Below are 18,031 nucleotides of genomic sequence, written 5' to 3'. Positions count from 1 at the left end.
ATGTCTTAAAAGCAGGGACCACATACGTAAGGTCCGTGGGCCAGAACCGGCCTTTGAGGTTGTTCAGTCCGGCCCGGGGGGGATGGAACACATGAACTGCAATTTTTCAACAAAAGTAACTTTTGTTGCTAATTTTGCCCCTCGGAGGTCGCACTGATGACCACTCACATTATTTCAATTCTGAAATTGGCTGCTACTCAGGATTCGATGCCTGATATCGATGCACTTGTGACGGCTAAAAGATGGCAAGTTTCAGGAGCAAAGTAATCCTACTTCTACATAGAAAATGCTGTGCCACCTTTACACTGTGAAGAATAATCCTGTGGAAATATTTTGAGACTGAACATCTCAAAATGTCAGTCAACAGTTTCCGTTTTGTCTTTTTGAATGCACTGCCCTTTATACAAGGCAGGAGGACAACTGCATCGTCTTTCTCAAAAGTTCCCACTTTTGTTTGTGTGGTGTAATGAGTGAGCTGAGGTCGCGATTTCCAGACGGATGTGGAAATGCATGTCAATCTAAAATGATTTCTGTATCTTAAGATGACACTGTGATTTGTGAGTTGCACTTGTGTAAATGAAAACACTGACAGATACTGTTGAAATTGCAATCGTTCTTGTTAGTCAGGTTATGTAAGAAATTTCAGATCGTCATATGATTTGAAACAAGTCTTGCAACAAGATAATCATCAATAAATGTGAATATTTTCCAAAGGTACTTGCGATGATTTGCACCAAAACAATCCAAAGATTTTGGAATCATCGTTATTTCTGTCCAACTTATTGGGTCAAGTATTATTATTATTATTATTATTATTATTATTATGCTGCAGTGTGGGGTATATTTTCTGCATGTTTTATCTGTTCATCTGTTACATAAACAAGGATTCATTTCATAGTCGGGGGCTGCAAGTAAGTAAGTAGGTAAGGTAGAATCATGTTAAAACAAATGTGTAAGTTTCTTTGGTCAGCTTTGGTTTGGGTTTTCGTCAGCAGTAACAGTAAGTGTCATCCCATCATGTTGCAGTATTAGAGTACACCATGTCTGGTGCCACAGTACATTCTATGAAATATATTGATATATTACATTCTTACGTAGAAGGGCCCCAAAATTGCACAGGCAGAGGTGTTTTGTTGCACTGTGAAACAAAATCTCATTGGGCCCTTTCATTTGAACTAAATAAATAGAAAACACTGTTCTGCTTTTATTGGCCCCTTTCAGTCATGGGCCATTAGAATTGTCATCACTTTCGTCCCCTCCCTGTGCACATGTGACTTTTCATCCATCCATCCATTTTCCATACCGCTTATCCCGTTCTGGGTCACGGGGTGCCGGAACCTATCCCGGCTGTCTTCGGGCGAAAGGTGGACCGCACCCCGGCCTGGTGACCGGTCAGTCATTGGGCACATCCAGTAGAGAGACAGATAACCATTCACACCTTCACTGAGTGGGAACTGAAGCCACGCTGCCTGCACCAAAGTAAGGTACAATACATTTTTATAGGATGTTTTTTTTTTTTTTTAATAACGAGCTCCATAATATTTGTAGGATGGCTCACTACGAATTGTAGCACAATAACACAAAACTCGTTTTATTGTCATTATTATTCAGCAGCATAGATAAGCACTCAATTGCTCAAGCTCCTCATACTTTTAACAAATTCCGACAGGTAGAAAAATAAATCATAAGTTACATCTTGATAGATATATATATATATATATATATATATTAGTAGATAGCACTGGATGTTTTCATGGAAAACCTTCTCAACAATGAGGTCAAAACCACAGTCGATGACATTGAGGTAAGAATGAATGTGTGAATGTGACTACAGCATTAATAGGGATCAATACACTGACTGACACCAAAACACAAAACCCTACAGTCACGTTAAATTCCACATTACATCCTAGATCTAGAAACAGATCATATATCGATATATATATATATATATATATATATATGGTGTACAGTATATATGTTTTGAAAATGATCTGGAAACTTCTGCGCATGCGTTTAAATGGAGAGCTCGCTCTTGTCAAAGTAAAAGCCATGCTACATCATCACACTGTTGGCTATGTGTCTTTCGTGAATGTAGCCATCCTCAGAGCGTTACCACGTACACACAGTGGCTCGTGAGAATTGCTCACTTCTTGTTTCCAAAGTGCGGAACCTGCAAGATAACACATCAGCAATTCCTTTATAAGGCCAGCAGAGTTGGCGAGTTGAGATGGTCGACAGATTCGGCTTTTCCTCCTCCTCCTCCTCCTCCTCCTCCTTTATGGCTCTCCAGTCCGTCTGTGAGCAAGTCCAGCTCAGGACAGGAGAAGGTGAACACGGACAGGTAGCTGCTGCAGGTCGGGGTGGAGGTCACCACGGGAGTACTGAGGGGTTCCAGATCGCCGGAGACGGACTTGTACAAGGTCTCCCAGTCTGAGACCCCGAGGGAGCTGCTCAGGTCGATGTCTGGAACAGACCGGGCCGTCTCCGTGGGGTGCTTGTCGTACAAAGTGGGCAGCATTGTGTCCAGCAGCCCTCCCTTAATGTCCAGAGAGGGCTCCAGATCGCAGATGTTGATTTCGGCGCTGGCGCACAGCAGGATGTTGGAGTTTCCCGAGATGGCTGCGGACGGATCGTTGGGGATCTCCATGTCTTGGAGTGAAGGAGCTTCCTGAATGCCGTCGTCCGGGAGCTGGTCCTCCTCCGGACTGGGCGGGATTTCTGGGGATCCGGCGGAGTGCCGGAACTCGGTCTCCATGCCCTCGGACATTTGGCACACCGATTTATGCGTGGCCAGGATGAATTCGAGGCGCTCCTTCTCTTTGAGGAGGTCGGCTATTTCTGTCTCCAAGGATGCTTTTTCCTCCTCCAGCTTGTCCGTCTCCTTTTCGGGATACAAAGCGACGACATCCATACATGAGTGGGTGCGACTCACGGCGAAGCAAACATGTCCCTTGTGTACTTACAGCTTGCAGCGTATCCGTCAGTTCCCTCCGTCGGTTGCGACACTTGGCAGCAGCCATTTTATTCCTCTCCCTCCTGATCCTCTTCTTCTCCTCCTCCTCCGGAGACAGCTGGCGTGCGGAAGAAACAATTGAGTGAGAACCTCCAAAAACCCAGCCTCTGTCATTCCCAGATGTCTGCTATACATCTCATTGCCAATTAACGCAGCCTCTGGAGAACGGCATCAAGCGTGTTTCGTTGCCATGCGTCTAAAAATAGGCCATTGTTGCAGACTTAATGGTGACCTGAATATAAATGCAATGCCTATAGAAGGAAGATGCACGGCTCAGAAGAGCGAACGCAATGCCGCACACGAGCTAGTCACAGTGAAAATCTGCATTGCATGCTGTGAGTTGACCCAATACCTGCTCTGCTTTTGCCTTCCTCGCTGCATTCTTCCCCTTATTCCTGCCCTCTCTAATGGGTGTTGCCTGGCGAGAGCTCTGCGGCTCATTGGCTCGCTCGCAACCCGGAGACGGGGAGACAGATGTAATGATTGTAGGCTGGACCATCCACTGGAAATCTGGGCTCGAGGAGATTGCAGTGACGGTCGGAACGAATGCAATGTCTCCACAGATGTCCTGAGGTGGAAAAATACGTTGAAATATTAAATAAGAAGATTATTTTTTTTTTTGCTTCCATGGATCTGACTGTGTAAACTGAAGAAAATGGAAATTTGGGCAAGATTAGATTGCAGCGTCGGTCGGAACGATTTCTGAGGAGACGACCTGAGTGGGGAAAATACATAGAAATAATCAACACTCAAATGTATTGATCCTTTTGGAATCCACTCTTCCGTGCATGGTCTGACCGTGTAACGTGAAGGACTAACCGTTCCTTGACATGTAGCCAAACAGAAATAGCCCTCTCCCCCGATCAATATTTGACTTTATCATTGCTGGTGACGTCAGCACTGACGCAGGGATGCTGTGGAGTCTCCTGAATGGATTTATTTTTCTCAATGAACCTCTGCATCGACACGCTCGCATCTGGCCCACAGCTCGGAAACACGTACCAAAAAATAAAACTCGACCCAGTGTGTGTTTCATGCCCTGCTCCGATCATAGGAAAAAAAAAAATAGAAAAATATGTCAAGATTGCAATGATTTCATTTAATTAGAATGTTGGTGCATCAAGTAAAAACGTTGACTTACCGCGGTCTACGTGTTAAATGCGTGAGCAAAGAAAAGTCACTCATACCTTTGCATTGCCCCCCGAGGATGAGGAGGGAGAGAAAGATGAGGAGGAGGCAGGAGAGCTCGCCTCCTCGGCCGTCTCCTGGCACCTTGTCCCGGCGGGAGAGTCCGCCCGGCAGGTGGGAGGCACTGCCTCCATGTCGGGCGTCATCTCCTTACGAAGCATCACGAAGACCCGCGACGCGAGTGAACTTAAGAATAACGATAATAACAACAGTAATCAAATGGCTTATTGGGAGCCTGTCGAGGTTCAGTCGTCCAGGTATAAAGTCTACCTGGTAACTGGACGAGCTGGGATGCAAGCCCCTCCTTTTAGAGCCCTGCTACAATTTTATGAATGAACCGGGACTGTACCATTGTGGGAAGGGCGGGGGTGTCCGACTGACAGCAACAATGGCTGTCATTATTTTTTTTTTTGGGCGTCGGAGCTTTGTCTTAATTTCTTCATGATACGACTGTAATTGGTGATTTGTGGGATTTCCAGCGACAGCCACGTTAATGCCAATGCAAAATGTAAACGCCTGCTTTGGGGGGGGGGGGGGGGCGGTAGGTGTTATTGATACAAACGTGACCATACATTTCCTCAGCGATGTCATTGGGTGCGTTTGTTCATCCAACCTGCACGTTTCCCAGCCTTGATTTACACGAGACGACACACGGGGGGGCAAAATCACACCGTTAACAGCTAATCGACCCGCCGTGTGCTATTTAGCTACGAAGGAAAAATAAGTGAGACGTCACAGTATTTGTACTCTGGAGGTGAGGGGGAAAACGTGAGGGTGAAGGAGTCACGTGACGGGGGAGGCGACAAGCATCCTCCTGCTCTTGCTCTTGCTCCTCCTCAAGGAAAGACAGACCGCTGCTTTCCATTCTCTGTGGAATCTACCAGACACTTGAATGGTTTTTGCAGGCAAAGTGAGTGATGACAAATGCTTTTTGTGTGGCCAGAACATCATCAAGGTCGGTGTGTTTTCAAGTAAAGAACAGCCCTGTTTGGAGCCACGTTCTTTCCATTAAATATTGTGTGCAATGTACATACAACAAATGAGCTCCAGTACAGATAAGAGCTGTCAAAAATGATGCCCATACAAATATTGCCAGTACTATATACTTATCATATAATCTATGTATCTTTAGTGTTACAATACCACAAATTAACTTCACTTCAAAGTAGATAAAAAAAAACCCACACATAATAAGCTTAACATATTCAGATTTTGTAACGTAGTAATTAAAACTAAAAGGGTGTTCAATTCAAACAAATTATATTATTGTGGTTGTAGTTTGCTGTGGCATCATGCTTAAAGGGTTTGTAATATTTTGTCTCTATAGCTAAGTATCGATCTGATTTTGTCCATCATAAACAGAGAATTTATTATTTCACAGGGTGTCCACATCTCTTTACAATAATAATAAAATACTACATTACAAGAGCAATTGATTAGTTATGTTAATCTGATTTTTATTTTTTTAGATACTCAGTAGTTATCAGACTCAAATGCATTGCATTTGTGTTATTTAGTTGAACTATGTTCTAACAAAAAAAAAGCCTACTCCTCAAGAAACGACAATGTTTACCTTGGTTTATTGAAAAAAAAATGTGATCGGCAGACTCAGCGGAACTACAGGATTATGTATGAAAAACATTTACCATCATGTCCGTCAATTTGTGCATGGCACAAGAAATGTATGGAGACAGGGGACGACGTGCAACTCAAAAGCTACTCCTCATTTTGTAATCATTTCCACAGATTTGTCTATTCATTTGCTTTTGTAATAATTGTGGCAAATGGTCAAGAGACTTTATGAACATACATATGGACCGACAAGCGTACTGTCCATACCAGTAACCGATTTGGGGTTTTTAAAAAAAAAACAACCAAAAAATACATCCTCAGGCCTTCCTGTGTGGCGTTTGCATGTTCTTGCCTGTGCTTGTGTGGCTTTTCTCCAGGTACTCCAACTTCTTCTGACATATCATAAACATGCATTTTAGGGTCATCGAATCACAGAACGGCCCGCAACGCTATTGGGTGTATGTGTTAAAGAAGTGTGCGGGTTGCGACACCCGCATCCCCCATGAGTGTGCGCCTGACAACTACTACTGTGAATAGTAAAATGGTTTCATGTAGAGCTTTTCTAGATGCGCAAACAAACTATTTACTACTAAAATAGTAACAAAATGTATCTTTATAATGCCATATGACTAAAGATAATTCCATTTCAGAAACAGGAATGTTTTCCTCCACTTTCTCCCATATGTTGTCCAAGTCTGATTTGTAAATACATCAAAATAATCATTATTGAGAGACAGCATACAGGACTGTGGGCCATGCCAAAATCATGAAAAATCCAAAACTATTTACCTTATTGCTGTTAACAGAAAGCTGCGATGTAGCAGTTTCTTCAAATAACTAATATATAATTGCTTGATGGACGAGTTTTAGCATGTTAGCATTCATATCAAATTGAAGAATGTGATAGCGGCCTTTGCATCCTTTTTCTACATGCAGCCCGTTTGGACACACCTGCTCTAAACTGTCCATAGGTGTAAAAGGTTGTTTGTCTATAACGGTATGTGCCCTGCAATAGGCTGGCGATCAGTCCAAGGCATACCAACTACAGTACATTTTAAATAGTGTTTTTTTATAAAAGGTGTATAAAGGTGTACCCTGCCTCTTGACTATGTATATATATATATATTTGTATGTATATTTTAGATTAGCTATAGACTATAAGGGACCATTTCACAAAGTCATCCATTTATTTAAAACAAAACCAAAAATCCACACTTTCATGAGGTTGCCACCAAATTACCTATTCCCATACAGCACCCATGCTTTGTACATGCGTCTTAACTTTCCAAGGTTGGGTTTCTGAGGTTCCTGTGGGGCACAAGAATGATTAGCCACCATCAAAAGTGTCTGGTGGGCGCACTTTTTAAGAGCACTTCTGCATCCCGCTACCTTTTGGTTGGGCTCCAAATGGAGGACGTTGACGAGCGGAGCGATGGACGGGCGACCGTGGGCACACTGGAAGGGCAGCTGGCAGGACGACAAAGACGCCACCAGGCTGTGACACTCATCTCGATTCAGGCGGTCGTTGAATTTAATGGCGCCTGTTGGAATACAAATGGCTTTTCAAGTCTGACACCTGAAACCAAATGATGACGGTGAGAATGATGATGATGATGATGATGAAGAGGAGTTGTTTGTCCTTACCGTGGCAAGCAAGAGAGGCGAGGACTTTCAGCACCGTGAGTGGTAGAGTTCCTTTCACCCTACCCGTAGAGCGGAGTAACTAACACAAAGAATATGGTGAGAGCTTTTATAGGCGATATAAAAAGTCTTCACACCCCTGTACAAATACCAGGTTTTTGTGATATAGGGGGGGGGGAAAAAGGAGACCACGCTAAATCATTTCAAAACTTTTTCCACCATCTTTTCAAGAGGAGAAAAATAAACAACTGAGATAATGTGCTTGCACAAGTGTGCACATCCTCCTGTAATTGGGTCGTGGCTGTGTTCAGAATTAACCAATCACATTTAAACTCACGGTAAAGGGGAGTTAGCACACACCTGGCACCTTTTAAAGTACCTCTGATTAACCCCAAATAAATTTCAGCTGTTCAAGCAGAAGCCTCAGGGTTTTGTGCTTCAAACGGTTCATAATTCCCTCAGACATTTTCACACGTGTTTGGGAGATTTTGTTACAGTCTGATGAAGCCAAGGTTGAACTTTTTGCCCATAACCGCAAAAGGTACACTATATTGCCAAAAGTATATGCTCACCTTCCTTAAACTCACATATATGATTTGAAGTGACATCCCCTTCTTAATCAATAGGGGTTTTACAGCTATAACAGCTTTAACTCTTCTGAAGAGGAGTGTGTGTCGTGAATTGTTTTACCATTCTTCCAGAAGCGCATTTGTAAGGTTATACAGCGACGTTGGACGAGGAGGCCCGACTCTCAGACTGACATTTTTCAGGATTCCCACCAGGTCCTGCGGGTCAAGCGGGATTCCCGTGGGATGGGAGTGAGAAGGCCAGACGGCTCGTCCAACTTCAGTGTGTGATCTCACAAATCCCATAAACAAACTCTTAAGCCTTGTGGACAGCCTTCCCAGAAGCGTTGAAGCTGTTACTGTATAGCTGCAAAGTGTGACCGACGACATATTGAACCCTATGGATTCGGAATGGGATGTCACTTACTGTAAGTTCATATCCGAATCAAGTCAATCAAGTTGAGCAAATACTTTTGGCAATATAGTGTATGTTTGACGCAAACACGACATTGTTTATCAGCAAATGAACGCCATACCTACAGTGAAGCATGGTGGTGGCAGCATCGTTCGTTGGGGCAGTTATTCTTCGGGAACTGGGGCCTTAGTCAAGGTAAAGGGAATTATGAACAGTTCCAAATACCAGTCAGTGGCAGCACAAAACCTTTAGGCTTTTACTAGAAAGCAAAAAAAAAAAAAAACATATGAGAACATCTGTACTGTATTTGGAGAAAATCAGAGGCACTTTAAATGGTGGCAGGTGTGTGGCAACTCCCAATTAACATGAGTTTGAATGGGATTGGGTCATTCTGAAGACAGCCACATCCCCAGTTGTAGGAGGGTGTGGACACTTGTGCAAACATTACAGTGGTTTATTTTTACTTCCCCTTTCAAAATGATTTTTTTGTGGGTGGAAAAAGTTATTTCACAAAAGCCCGGCATTTGAACAAGGATGTATAGACTTGTTATATTCGGTGTACATGCACTCAAAGTCACAGTACTGTTCTATTTATACATTTTGCAGTAGTTAGCCTTTTTTATTTTATTTTATTTGTTTTCACTTTGGACAATAAATACTGTCACCGAGATGTATGATGTGCATCTGAAATGTGACTCACCTTTATCTGAAAAGATAAGACTTTTGTTTTTACACATCTTAATACAAACACTGACTTCTTGGTAGAGGCCAAACATGGTGTTAAATTAATAAAGTTTTAATGATGGTGGCAGTTTGACCCTGGAATAGATTATGTCTATTTTCATTATTTCTTTTGGGGGGGGGGGGGGGGGGGGGGAATCTGAGGTTGCCCAGCTTCCAGGAACTGCTTGTACGCAACGTTGGGAGGTTCCATGGTAGTTTGAATATACTAACCAAGCATGGTCGTTTCAATCTTACCTCCATCTGCTCTTGAAGGTAATCCTGATGTATGATTGCAGACAGGAAATGGAAAAAATACACACAATGGTGAGAGCCGCTCATCTGAGTGATTTTTAAAACCAGCATATAGCAAAGTCCCACCTCAACAACACGCTTGACAACAGACGGCCTCTTCCGCCGAAGCTCATTATTTTCTTTTTCCACGAAACAAACAGGCACCTTCCCTACGAGCACCTGGTCATTCTGCCTCTGCGAGAACGTAACTTCCAGGCCCAAGCTCCGCAAACGAGTCTGACAAGACCTGGTTGAGAGCACAACCAGTTGCTTGTTGCATATTCAATTAATATGTAACATAGGAACAATTGCCCAGTCTAAGTTGGAAATGAAAGGAAATATAGGGCTGGTTAAATTCACACACAAAAAAATAAGGCAAAGGAGATCTGTAATCAAGTTTTTTATCAAATCGTATTTGAAAATATTTATTTGAAATCATTTTTTCCCATTTTATTGTCAGCCACAACATTAGGTAGACCTGCTCAATCTATTACAAGGGCCGTGTCAAAAATTCTGCCTTTACAAAATAATAGTTCTCAGTTTGGATTGACGCTGTCAGTGCAGGTATTCATGGAACAATAGGTTTATTATGGTGGTTGCAGTTTTCAGTGGTGTCCCACTACTCTGCATCATTTCAAATATTCCACATACTTGAGAGGGTATCTAGGAGAACAATCGACTTTATCGATTCATTCTATCTTATTTGTCACATAGATTTTTTTTCACGATCAATTGTTCTTTTGCAGCTTCCATAGTTCAACCCCGCTGATGCGCACCGCTGGCACTACAACATGGCTGCGAATAGAGGAGCTAGTTTACAAAAGTAATCAGTTACCAACTTAAGGTGTTGGTCGGTATACTATGTAACTTTTCCAACCCCTTCTCGTGACAAACAGTCATTTTAATTCCCTGTAAGAAACAGGGAACATGAGTGGAATCATTTACACATTTTTTTATGTCCGACAATAAAGGAGCCCATCCATCCATCCATCCATCCATTTTCCAAACCGCATATCCTCACTAGGGTCACGGGCGCGCTGGAGCCTATCCCAGCTATCTTCGGGGTACACCCTGAACTGGTTGCCAGCCAATCGCAGGGCGCATATAAACAAACAACCATTCGCACTCACATTCACACCTACGGGCAATTTAGAGTCTTCAATCTACATTTTAACCGGAGCACCCAGAGAGAACCCACGCAGGCACGGGGAGAACATGAAAACTCCACACAGGCGAGGCCGGATTTGAACCCGGGTCGTCGGAACTGTGAGGCAGCTGTGCTAACCAGACGTGCCGCCTAAAGGAGCCCAGTGGAAGGCAATCAGAGAGTCAATCATGCTGAACATCGCCAAGGACATTGTGCTCATTTGATGTCACACAAGCAATGATTTATCCTCACGCTGGTAACATTCGAACCGAGGTATTTGTTTACATACGTTTTGACAAAAGGGATATTTCTCCAAGATGAAGCATTTATTTTCTTATCTGTGTTAAAAATAAAAAAAATAAAAAAGAATCTATTATTTATGTGGAAGTTTATGCAAGTTAATGCTGAGGGGGAAAAAAACGCTTTCAAAGCCTGTTGGGCAACAGGAGATATTAGGCTAATCCCAAAAGAGGAAAAATAAAAACAAAAACAAAAACAAAAAATAATAATTTTCATTGGCCTTTTACCCTTAATTAAAATTGGAACTGTGATTGTTGTGAAGAAAATTATTATTTTTTATTTAAGGTCATATGGGCCAGCCCTATGAGGTTGCGCACTTGCTGTGTTGCACATGGAGAAACATTCACCTGAGCAACCTTTGTTCCTCTTCCGTCACACAGATGTGCAGAGGCGGCAAAATAGTGGATGAACACAGGCGTCTCTCACCGATTGCGTTTGGATCCTCCTCAAAGGAATCTGCAATGGTACACAGTGCGTTGACCTCAGTTTTGCAAAAGTATCTCTTTTAACTAGTAACTACTGTATATTGACCGTATCATTGTTTATCTTTTTGTTCTGTACCTGCTATTAAGTTTTCAAGACGCACTCTTTCATGTGCAGCGTGTTGGTCCAACAGTACCAAAAGATTCCCTGTGATTTAAACCCAATGAATATTAGAGACAACAAAAGCAACAAGAATAACAAGCTAAGATGATCCTCCATACCTTCACTGTCTGTATCATCAGTTGTATTGATAAGGCACGCAAGAAACTTGTTATCAACTTGATTGATCACCTGCAAAAGTTCAATAAGTTGTTTGTTGGATTATTCAAAAGGGGACCTAATTAAACTTAACTTATTAAGACAACTGCTAACTTATTAATTAAACGAACATCAACTTTTTCATTGCACGTTTACAAATATTTCTATATGAATAATCCCTCTCTTCTAGTTTCCGGTTTCTGAAAATGTGCCCGTGAGCGAGCCATTCTGCACGTCTGTCCGACTTTTCTGAAACAACAAATAATAATTTACATAACTGCTACTCCCGCTAAGTTTCTTGGTCCACGATTGGGCAGCTAGGCGCCTAATGCTTCCAATAACAAGCAACAGCCAGAGTCCGGCGTAAGAATACAAAGAAACACTGTCGAAGCCAAAAGGTAACCGGACCAGCAGTGTTAGCACAGATTAGTGTTACCAGCATTAGCCTCTGATAACCCACACAAACTTAATTTGCGGATGGAGAAGGGCTGGTATTTGTGTCGGGCAGTATGACATAAAATTCATATTATGGTATAAATTGGATCCGTCACGGTAACGGTATAAAATGCGATATAAACTTCAGTGTAAAAATGATAATGGAAATACAGTGGTGTGAAAAAGTGTTTGCCCCTTCCTCATTTCTTTTTTTTTGGGGGGATGTTTGTCACACTTAAATGCTTCCCATCATCAAACAAATTTAAATATTAGTCAAAGACAACACAAGTAAAGACAAAATGCAATATTTAAAATCAAGGTTTTTATGATTAAGGGAGGAGAAAAATCCAAACCTACATGGCCCTGTGTGGAAAAAGTGATTTCCCCCTAAACCAAATAACTGGTTGGGCCACCCTTAGCAGCAACAACTGCAGTCAAGCGTTTGCGATAACTTGCAATGAGTCCCTTACAGCGCTGTGGAGGAATTTTGCCCCACTTATCTTTGCAGAAGGTCGTGCCACATCATCACAATAGGATTCAGTTCAGGACTTTGACCAGGCCACTCCAAAGTCTTCATTGTGTTTCACTTTTTAGTACAGGGCCATTTAGGTTGGGATTTTTTTCTCCCTTAATAATAAAAAAAACATCTAAAAACTGCATTTTATGTTTACGTGACTAATATTTACATTTGTTTGATGATGGGAAACATTTAACTGTGATAAACATGCACAAAAAAGAGGAATGAGGAAGGGGCAAACACTTTTTCCCACCACTGTATTTCTGAATGGGTTGTTTGTGTGCTGTGAACGGCCACGTCACCCCGGCCGGTTCCTTAGATTTTTTTTTTCTTCCCAGTTCTACGCCTCATTCCAGCCACTGCACCTAGCGAGGGTCGCGGACGCCGACAAGCGGGCATGGAGGCCCCTGGGATGCCTGTCCCCTGTTACTATCATTGTCAAGCACAATTCACCAAGCGTTGGATTATTGGCTGACTAATAGGAAACGTGATCTGAAGGGGGATGTGGGTGAAAATGAAAAGAGAGGGATTATTTTCATGTTATGCTCATCATGCGCTCCAACTCATTGCAATCGAACCTGCCGCAATGATCATCCCTAGTAAAGCTTCATGATTGCAAGCTTCATTATTTCATGCACTGTTACATCCTATATTATGAATATAGTTAAGTATTGTTGTAAAACAACATATGAATACTTTATAGACCATTTTTTATGGCTCAGCAGCAGCTGAGACCCACTCGCTTAAAGCCCGGAAATGCCATGTTGCCGTTCAGTTGAGTTGAGTGGGTGGGTGGGTACCAAACACAAAGAGGGCAGGTACTTGAATAACGAGTTCACTTTTCATGCCACAAATACACGGAAATCTGAACTTATGCAGTTTATTCCCTTTTGCATTCAATCGACAAACGGAGACGAGAGCATGATTATTTCTATATATCCATCCATATCCTTTCATATACAATAACATTTGTGTTTGGTGGTGGTTTCCAGTGATATTTTTCTAATATGTCCCTTGGCTTACTAAAGGTTAGCAAACACTGCTTTAGGACATTTTGGAAGGCTTTTAACATTTGGGGGAAAAAATGTCTCCTTTAAGGTAGTGTTTTAGTGAGCCTTACCTTCATAGAGTGTATCATGGCTTTAGAGAAGCGGTACGGAAACAGGATGTTGTGGATCTTTACAGCCAGCCCACCAGCTTGCCCACTTGAGATGTCCACACCCACCTTTTAACACGAGACAGCAGCAATAAAAAAAGAAAAGGCCATATAGGAAATCTGAATTTGTAAAGTACACGCCACAAAATATAAAAAGCCAATCATGGGGAAGCACCGGAAGATGGTTTACCTCAGGAGGCCGCACAAACACAGGGTTGTTCCAGTTTGAGAACAAAGACGAGAGTGAGTTGCCGGTCTTGACATTGTCACCTGAGGAGGGGGAAGGGGGGTAGAAAAAGGCACACTTAATGTTGTGTAATATATAAGCACTGGTACTTCACTCAGATCATTCCTGCTTCAGTACCTGTGTCATCTGTCCCTGCACTAAGCACTCTTTCCCTTCCAGCTTTAGGCAGGAAGGGCAGCACCAGCTCTGCATGGAACGGGTAACACCTGTATTCCATCCCTACAGCAATACAATGAACATTTAAAGGAATACAACGGAACCCTCAGTACAATATGGCTAAAGCAACATTTAGTTGTCATCTATGACATTAAAAGAACAGAACGTATATGTTGCAAAATGAAGAGATTCCCTTCCAATATTATGGGCGTGTAAGCAGTCGCGCACAATTTAGTTCTATGCTGCACTTCCTGTGTCATCTCTTGACGAGTGGTTTCATCTTATCTTTTTTTGTATTATACAGCGGTGAACTTATTTTTACTCGTGCCTGAGAGTTAATAATGTCAAAATGTTACTTGAAGCTCAAACTTAAGCTCAGCGGGAATGAACATCTCTGTAGAGATCTAAAAAATAGCAGTATACCAACGATCCCCATACAACCTGATTGGAGCTTGGGAGGTGCTGCAAAGAGGAATGGGCAATACTGCCCAAAGATAGGTGTGCCACGCTTGTGGCATCATATTGTCCTCATCTCGTGAGTCATACTTTTGAACAATGAGGTCCCAAAATATTGTGCAGAGTCTCTGCGGACCATAACTTGTGCTGTAAAATGTCCTTTTAAAAAAAATGCCAGTAAAAGCGTACTCGAGAAACAGAACTTTATTTGGGATGAAACAGAGCCAGTTTCAATTGTGAAACATTACATTAACATGAGTTGGAATGTGGTTGGTTATTGGTTAATTCTGAACACAGCCACGTCCCCATATATATATTAGAGGGTGTGCACACTTGTGCAACCACATGATCTCAGTTGTAGATTTTCACTTCCGGTCCTGATTAGTTTTTTTCCCCAATTGAGTTGTGCAGGTTTTAGATTACATTAATACCGAAAAAGATTTTGGTCTCATTTTTTTTTTTTTTTTTACTTCACAAAAACCTGCCATTTGAACAGGGGTGTGTAGACTTTCTATATCCACTGTATCTATCAATCGTATCAGACAAGGATGACGACAATGATTCTTTATATTGGGGCTCAAACGACTGCTGGTGCCTCACCTGTTTGGGAGACGACACTAACAGCCATGTTGGTGACATCAGATGTGCAGCGGGCCTGAGTTTCTTCCATCGGTGGTTCCTCGTATTTGCTGAGCCCGGTCACTTTGTTGATGTACACGGTTTTTCCCGTTTCGGTATTGAAGTGATGGAGCCAGTCAGTAGATGTTGCGGTGGTCTCCACGTCACCGGGTGCAGCACTAGTAACCGTCTCACAGGCATTATCATTGCCGTCTTGAAAGCCTTCGTTACTAATGAGACTTGCTTTATCTTGAGAAGCACAACTAGGTGGTGCTGCGTCTTTTCTCCCGTTTTGTTTCAGGTGGTTCAGTTTACCTGCTAAAGATTGTTTGGCTGAAGTGTGTTTTAGTTTGGTGTACCCCAATAGAGCAGCTGAGTTTTGGGGGCCATCTTGTCTCTCGTCTTGGGGCTCTTTGAGTTGCTGGTTCTGGGAAAGAGCACCATTCTGGGGATCCTCTACAAAGTTTGGCTGAGGTAGTCGAGTGAGAGTCTGACTCTCCAGCGATGCGACACTGGTCTCCACAGATTTTCCATGAATTCTTCGGAACTCGTCAAGTGACCCAGATTCGTTGGCTACCGTTTTGGGAATCTTTGAGGGGACGGGATGAGAAAGGTTTCTGTGCGTTCTCAGTGAGACTCTACCGTGGCGTGCGTCAAGGGAGATTTTGTGCTTTGGATGCTTCTGATCAAATTGGGTTCCGGTGTTGTGGGAAGCCTCCTGCAGACATCTGTGAATGAATGGACAAGACACACGGATCTTTCTGAAAGTCTTTTCTTCTCCCCCTGCATTCTGTGGAACAAGAGTTGTTTGATTGATGCTTTCATACAAATTGACATTTCCAGTTGTTTGTGATAAACTGATCTCTTTTTCAAAGTTCACAGCTTTACGAAACGTGGGCTCAGCCTCTTCTGCAACGCCATTGACGGGATCCCATCGAGTCTGACCAACATGGCCTTCATTTTCAGTTTCAAGCACGTTAGATTCAATGTGAGCCTCATGCTTACGATGAACGGATTGCGACGCCAGTGTCGGCGCAAACGCACAAATGGAGGCTGTGCCGACACTCTGATCAGCCCTGCTGTTTTCTTGCGCGGCCTTGTCGACTTTAAACAACCTTGGCGATGCCTCCTGCAAGTCATCTTGGGAGAGCACCAAGTTTTCCCTGCGCAGGAAAGCTTTTATGGACTCTTCTATGCAAAGCAAAACACCATCCCAGTCTTTGAACTCGATTAGGGTTTTGGCAGGCTCGAGACTAATATCATACTCCGAAAAAGAACATTTAATATTAATGATGTACATTCCGTGAAGGTCTTGGCTGCGTTTCTGCTTGGGGCTCCTGACAGCAGACTGTTTTTCTGGGCTGTCGGTCCTCTGAGTTGGACTGCTAAGCCTACGTAGAAGGGAGTTCAGCAGCGTGTGTATGCGCGTCTTTAGAAGAAGTCTGCCGTTCACGTACAAGAACTGCAAGCTACCGTTGTAGTGGCCCTCTCTGCCAAGGTAACCTGTCACCTCAAACCGGCCACGCGTGTGCTGGACCTCTCCCAGTTTCTGAGCTCGGGCCAGGCTGTGGATCTGGATAAACCTGTGATAGGTGTCTCTAGCTTTGGGGAGCTGCACCATCATGGCTCCCGTGCAGTCATTCTTCAACGTGAAGGACACAGTGGGGTGCATTAGAGAAATGGCCTCAACCCGGTGTCTGATCCTCTCGCCTTCCAGGACAAGGTCCATCCTCTTCCTGCGCACGGGCAAGTTGTGCAAGAAGTTACAAACGACAACTGTGGTGCCAGCAGTGGGTCGACAAATGTCCTTTTCGAACACATGCGTCCCTTTGCCATTCTTGAACATCCTAACAAGCGTCCTGCCCGAGTTTCTGGCTCGCGATGAGATTTCTACAAGCGTGGCTAGAGTAACTATACTTGCTATGGCCTCACCCCTGAAGCCGAAGTACCTGAGCTCGTCCAGGTCGCCCAGTGAGTGACATTTGCTGGTGTGGTATCTGTTCCCCACGCACGCCATGTCCTCCGCGCTCATCCCGGCGCCGTTGTCGATCAGGTGCACCTTGAACGCCTCCGGGTCCATCCGGACGCCCACACACGTCGCCCCTGCGTCGAGGCTGTTGAGGACGAGCTCCTCGACGCATTGTTGAAGAGACGGGACGGCGACACCGGAACGCAGTTTCACCCGCACCTCTTCCGACAGACATTTAATCATAACGGTAGCACATTTTCACTTGTTTGGTCACGCGACATTTCATCGTCGCCACTTCGCTTCCCGAGTCCTCATATGGTGACCGCTGAACATTCTCGCCGTTGTCACCAATTCGTCATTAAAATGAAGGAAAACACACACAAGTCACTCATCGGTTAGTGTTTATACAGTCAACAGCAAAGTCGCCACCGGAAGCTACAACTAAACCTGCTGCCATCTAGTGTTGTGGAAAGAACCAATGGGCCTCATCGTCCTAGCGCGCCCCCTACTGCGCGGAATGTGATATGCCATTAGGATTTCATTTTGTTTTTGTGTGTGTACGTTGACACTTAATTGTCAATACGGCGTCACCAACCTTTTTGAATCGGAGAAATACTTTTGGAGAGATGCATTACACACACTCGTGAAATATTTCATTAAAACAACTAGTTTGATACACACTTATGAAATGAAATTTTAAAATTGTTCAAATGATTAATTATTCATCTATGTGAAGACACCGGTCATGTTAATGATTTCTCCCAATAATTACCAACAACAATTTAACTAAATAGGAAATCGATAAACTCAATCAATATGCAGTACTTTATATCAGTAAACCCCAACAAGTGTTTACATTCCCAGGAAATGACAATAT

The 18,031-nt window shown here is 43.2% G+C and overlaps 2 protein-coding genes across 8 annotated transcripts; both read right to left on the bottom strand.

Moving 5' to 3' along the window:
• Positions 1–1,599: 1,599 nt before the first annotated feature.
• On the bottom strand, positions 1,600–6,801 carry fosaa (v-fos FBJ murine osteosarcoma viral oncogene homolog Aa). The gene is made up of 4 exons (XM_061794015.1): positions 4,204–6,801; positions 3,369–3,584; positions 2,967–3,074; positions 1,600–2,884 (listed from the first exon to the last, which is right to left on the bottom strand). Exons 1-4 carry the CDS (start codon positions 4,363–4,365, stop codon positions 2,201–2,203), a joined length of 1,170 nt encoding a protein of 389 aa, XP_061649999.1. The 5' UTR covers positions 4,366–6,801; the 3' UTR covers positions 1,600–2,200.
• A 143-nt stretch (positions 6,802–6,944) lies between these two features.
• mlh3 (mutL homolog 3 (E. coli)) lies at positions 6,945–17,981 on the bottom strand. 7 transcript variants are annotated; one of them, XM_061794006.1, is made up of 12 exons: positions 15,168–17,981; positions 14,073–14,174; positions 13,899–13,978; positions 13,673–13,777; positions 11,564–11,633; positions 11,421–11,489; positions 11,207–11,315; positions 9,500–9,659; positions 9,377–9,400; positions 7,421–7,499; positions 7,166–7,317; positions 6,945–7,084 (listed from the first exon to the last, which is right to left on the bottom strand). In XM_061794006.1, exons 1-12 carry the CDS (start codon positions 17,395–17,397, stop codon positions 7,013–7,015), a joined length of 3,252 nt encoding a protein of 1,083 aa, XP_061649990.1. In that variant the 5' UTR covers positions 17,398–17,981; the 3' UTR covers positions 6,945–7,012. The 7 variants fall into 7 exon arrangements, 3 of the variants coding, with proteins under 3 accessions (XP_061649990.1, XP_061649989.1, XP_061649991.1); XM_061794005.1 differs by having other exon boundaries at positions 9,377–9,659; XM_061794007.1 differs by lacking the exon at positions 14,073–14,174 and having other exon boundaries at positions 9,377–9,659.
• Between the last annotated feature and the right edge of the window lie 50 nt (positions 17,982–18,031).

Source organism: Phyllopteryx taeniolatus, chromosome 13, assembly GCF_024500385.1.
Source record: "Phyllopteryx taeniolatus isolate TA_2022b chromosome 13, UOR_Ptae_1.2, whole genome shotgun sequence".
Lineage (NCBI taxonomy): Eukaryota > Metazoa > Chordata > Actinopteri > Syngnathiformes > Syngnathidae > Phyllopteryx > Phyllopteryx taeniolatus.
Note: the sequence above shows the minus strand (reverse complement) of the source record. Positions and strands in the feature narration are given on the sequence as shown.

Excerpts from the sequence above, each read along its gene's own strand:
- fosaa (XM_061794015.1), bottom strand. The coding sequence starts at position 4,365 with ATGCTTCGTAAGGAGATGACGCCCGACATGGAGGCAGTGCCTCCCACC. Across the intron at positions 3,075-3,368 it reads GGAAGGCAAAAGCAGAGCAG|CTGTCTCCGGAGGAGGAGGA; the intron begins GTATTGGGTCAA and ends TCCGCACGCCAG. Across the intron at positions 2,885-2,966 it reads TGACGGATACGCTGCAAGCT|GAGACGGACAAGCTGGAGGA; the intron begins GTAAGTACACAA and ends TATCCCGAAAAG.
- mlh3 (XM_061794005.1), bottom strand. The coding sequence starts at position 17,397 with ATGATTAAATGTCTGTCGGAAGAGGTGCGGGTGAAACTGCGTTCCGGT. Across the intron at positions 13,979-14,072 it reads TGCAGGGACAGATGACACAG|GTGACAATGTCAAGACCGGC; the intron begins GTACTGAAGCAG and ends CCCCCTCCTCAG. Across the intron at positions 11,634-13,672 it reads CCATGATACACTCTATGAAG|GTGATCAATCAAGTTGATAA; the intron begins GTAAGGCTCACT and ends GAACTTTTGCAG.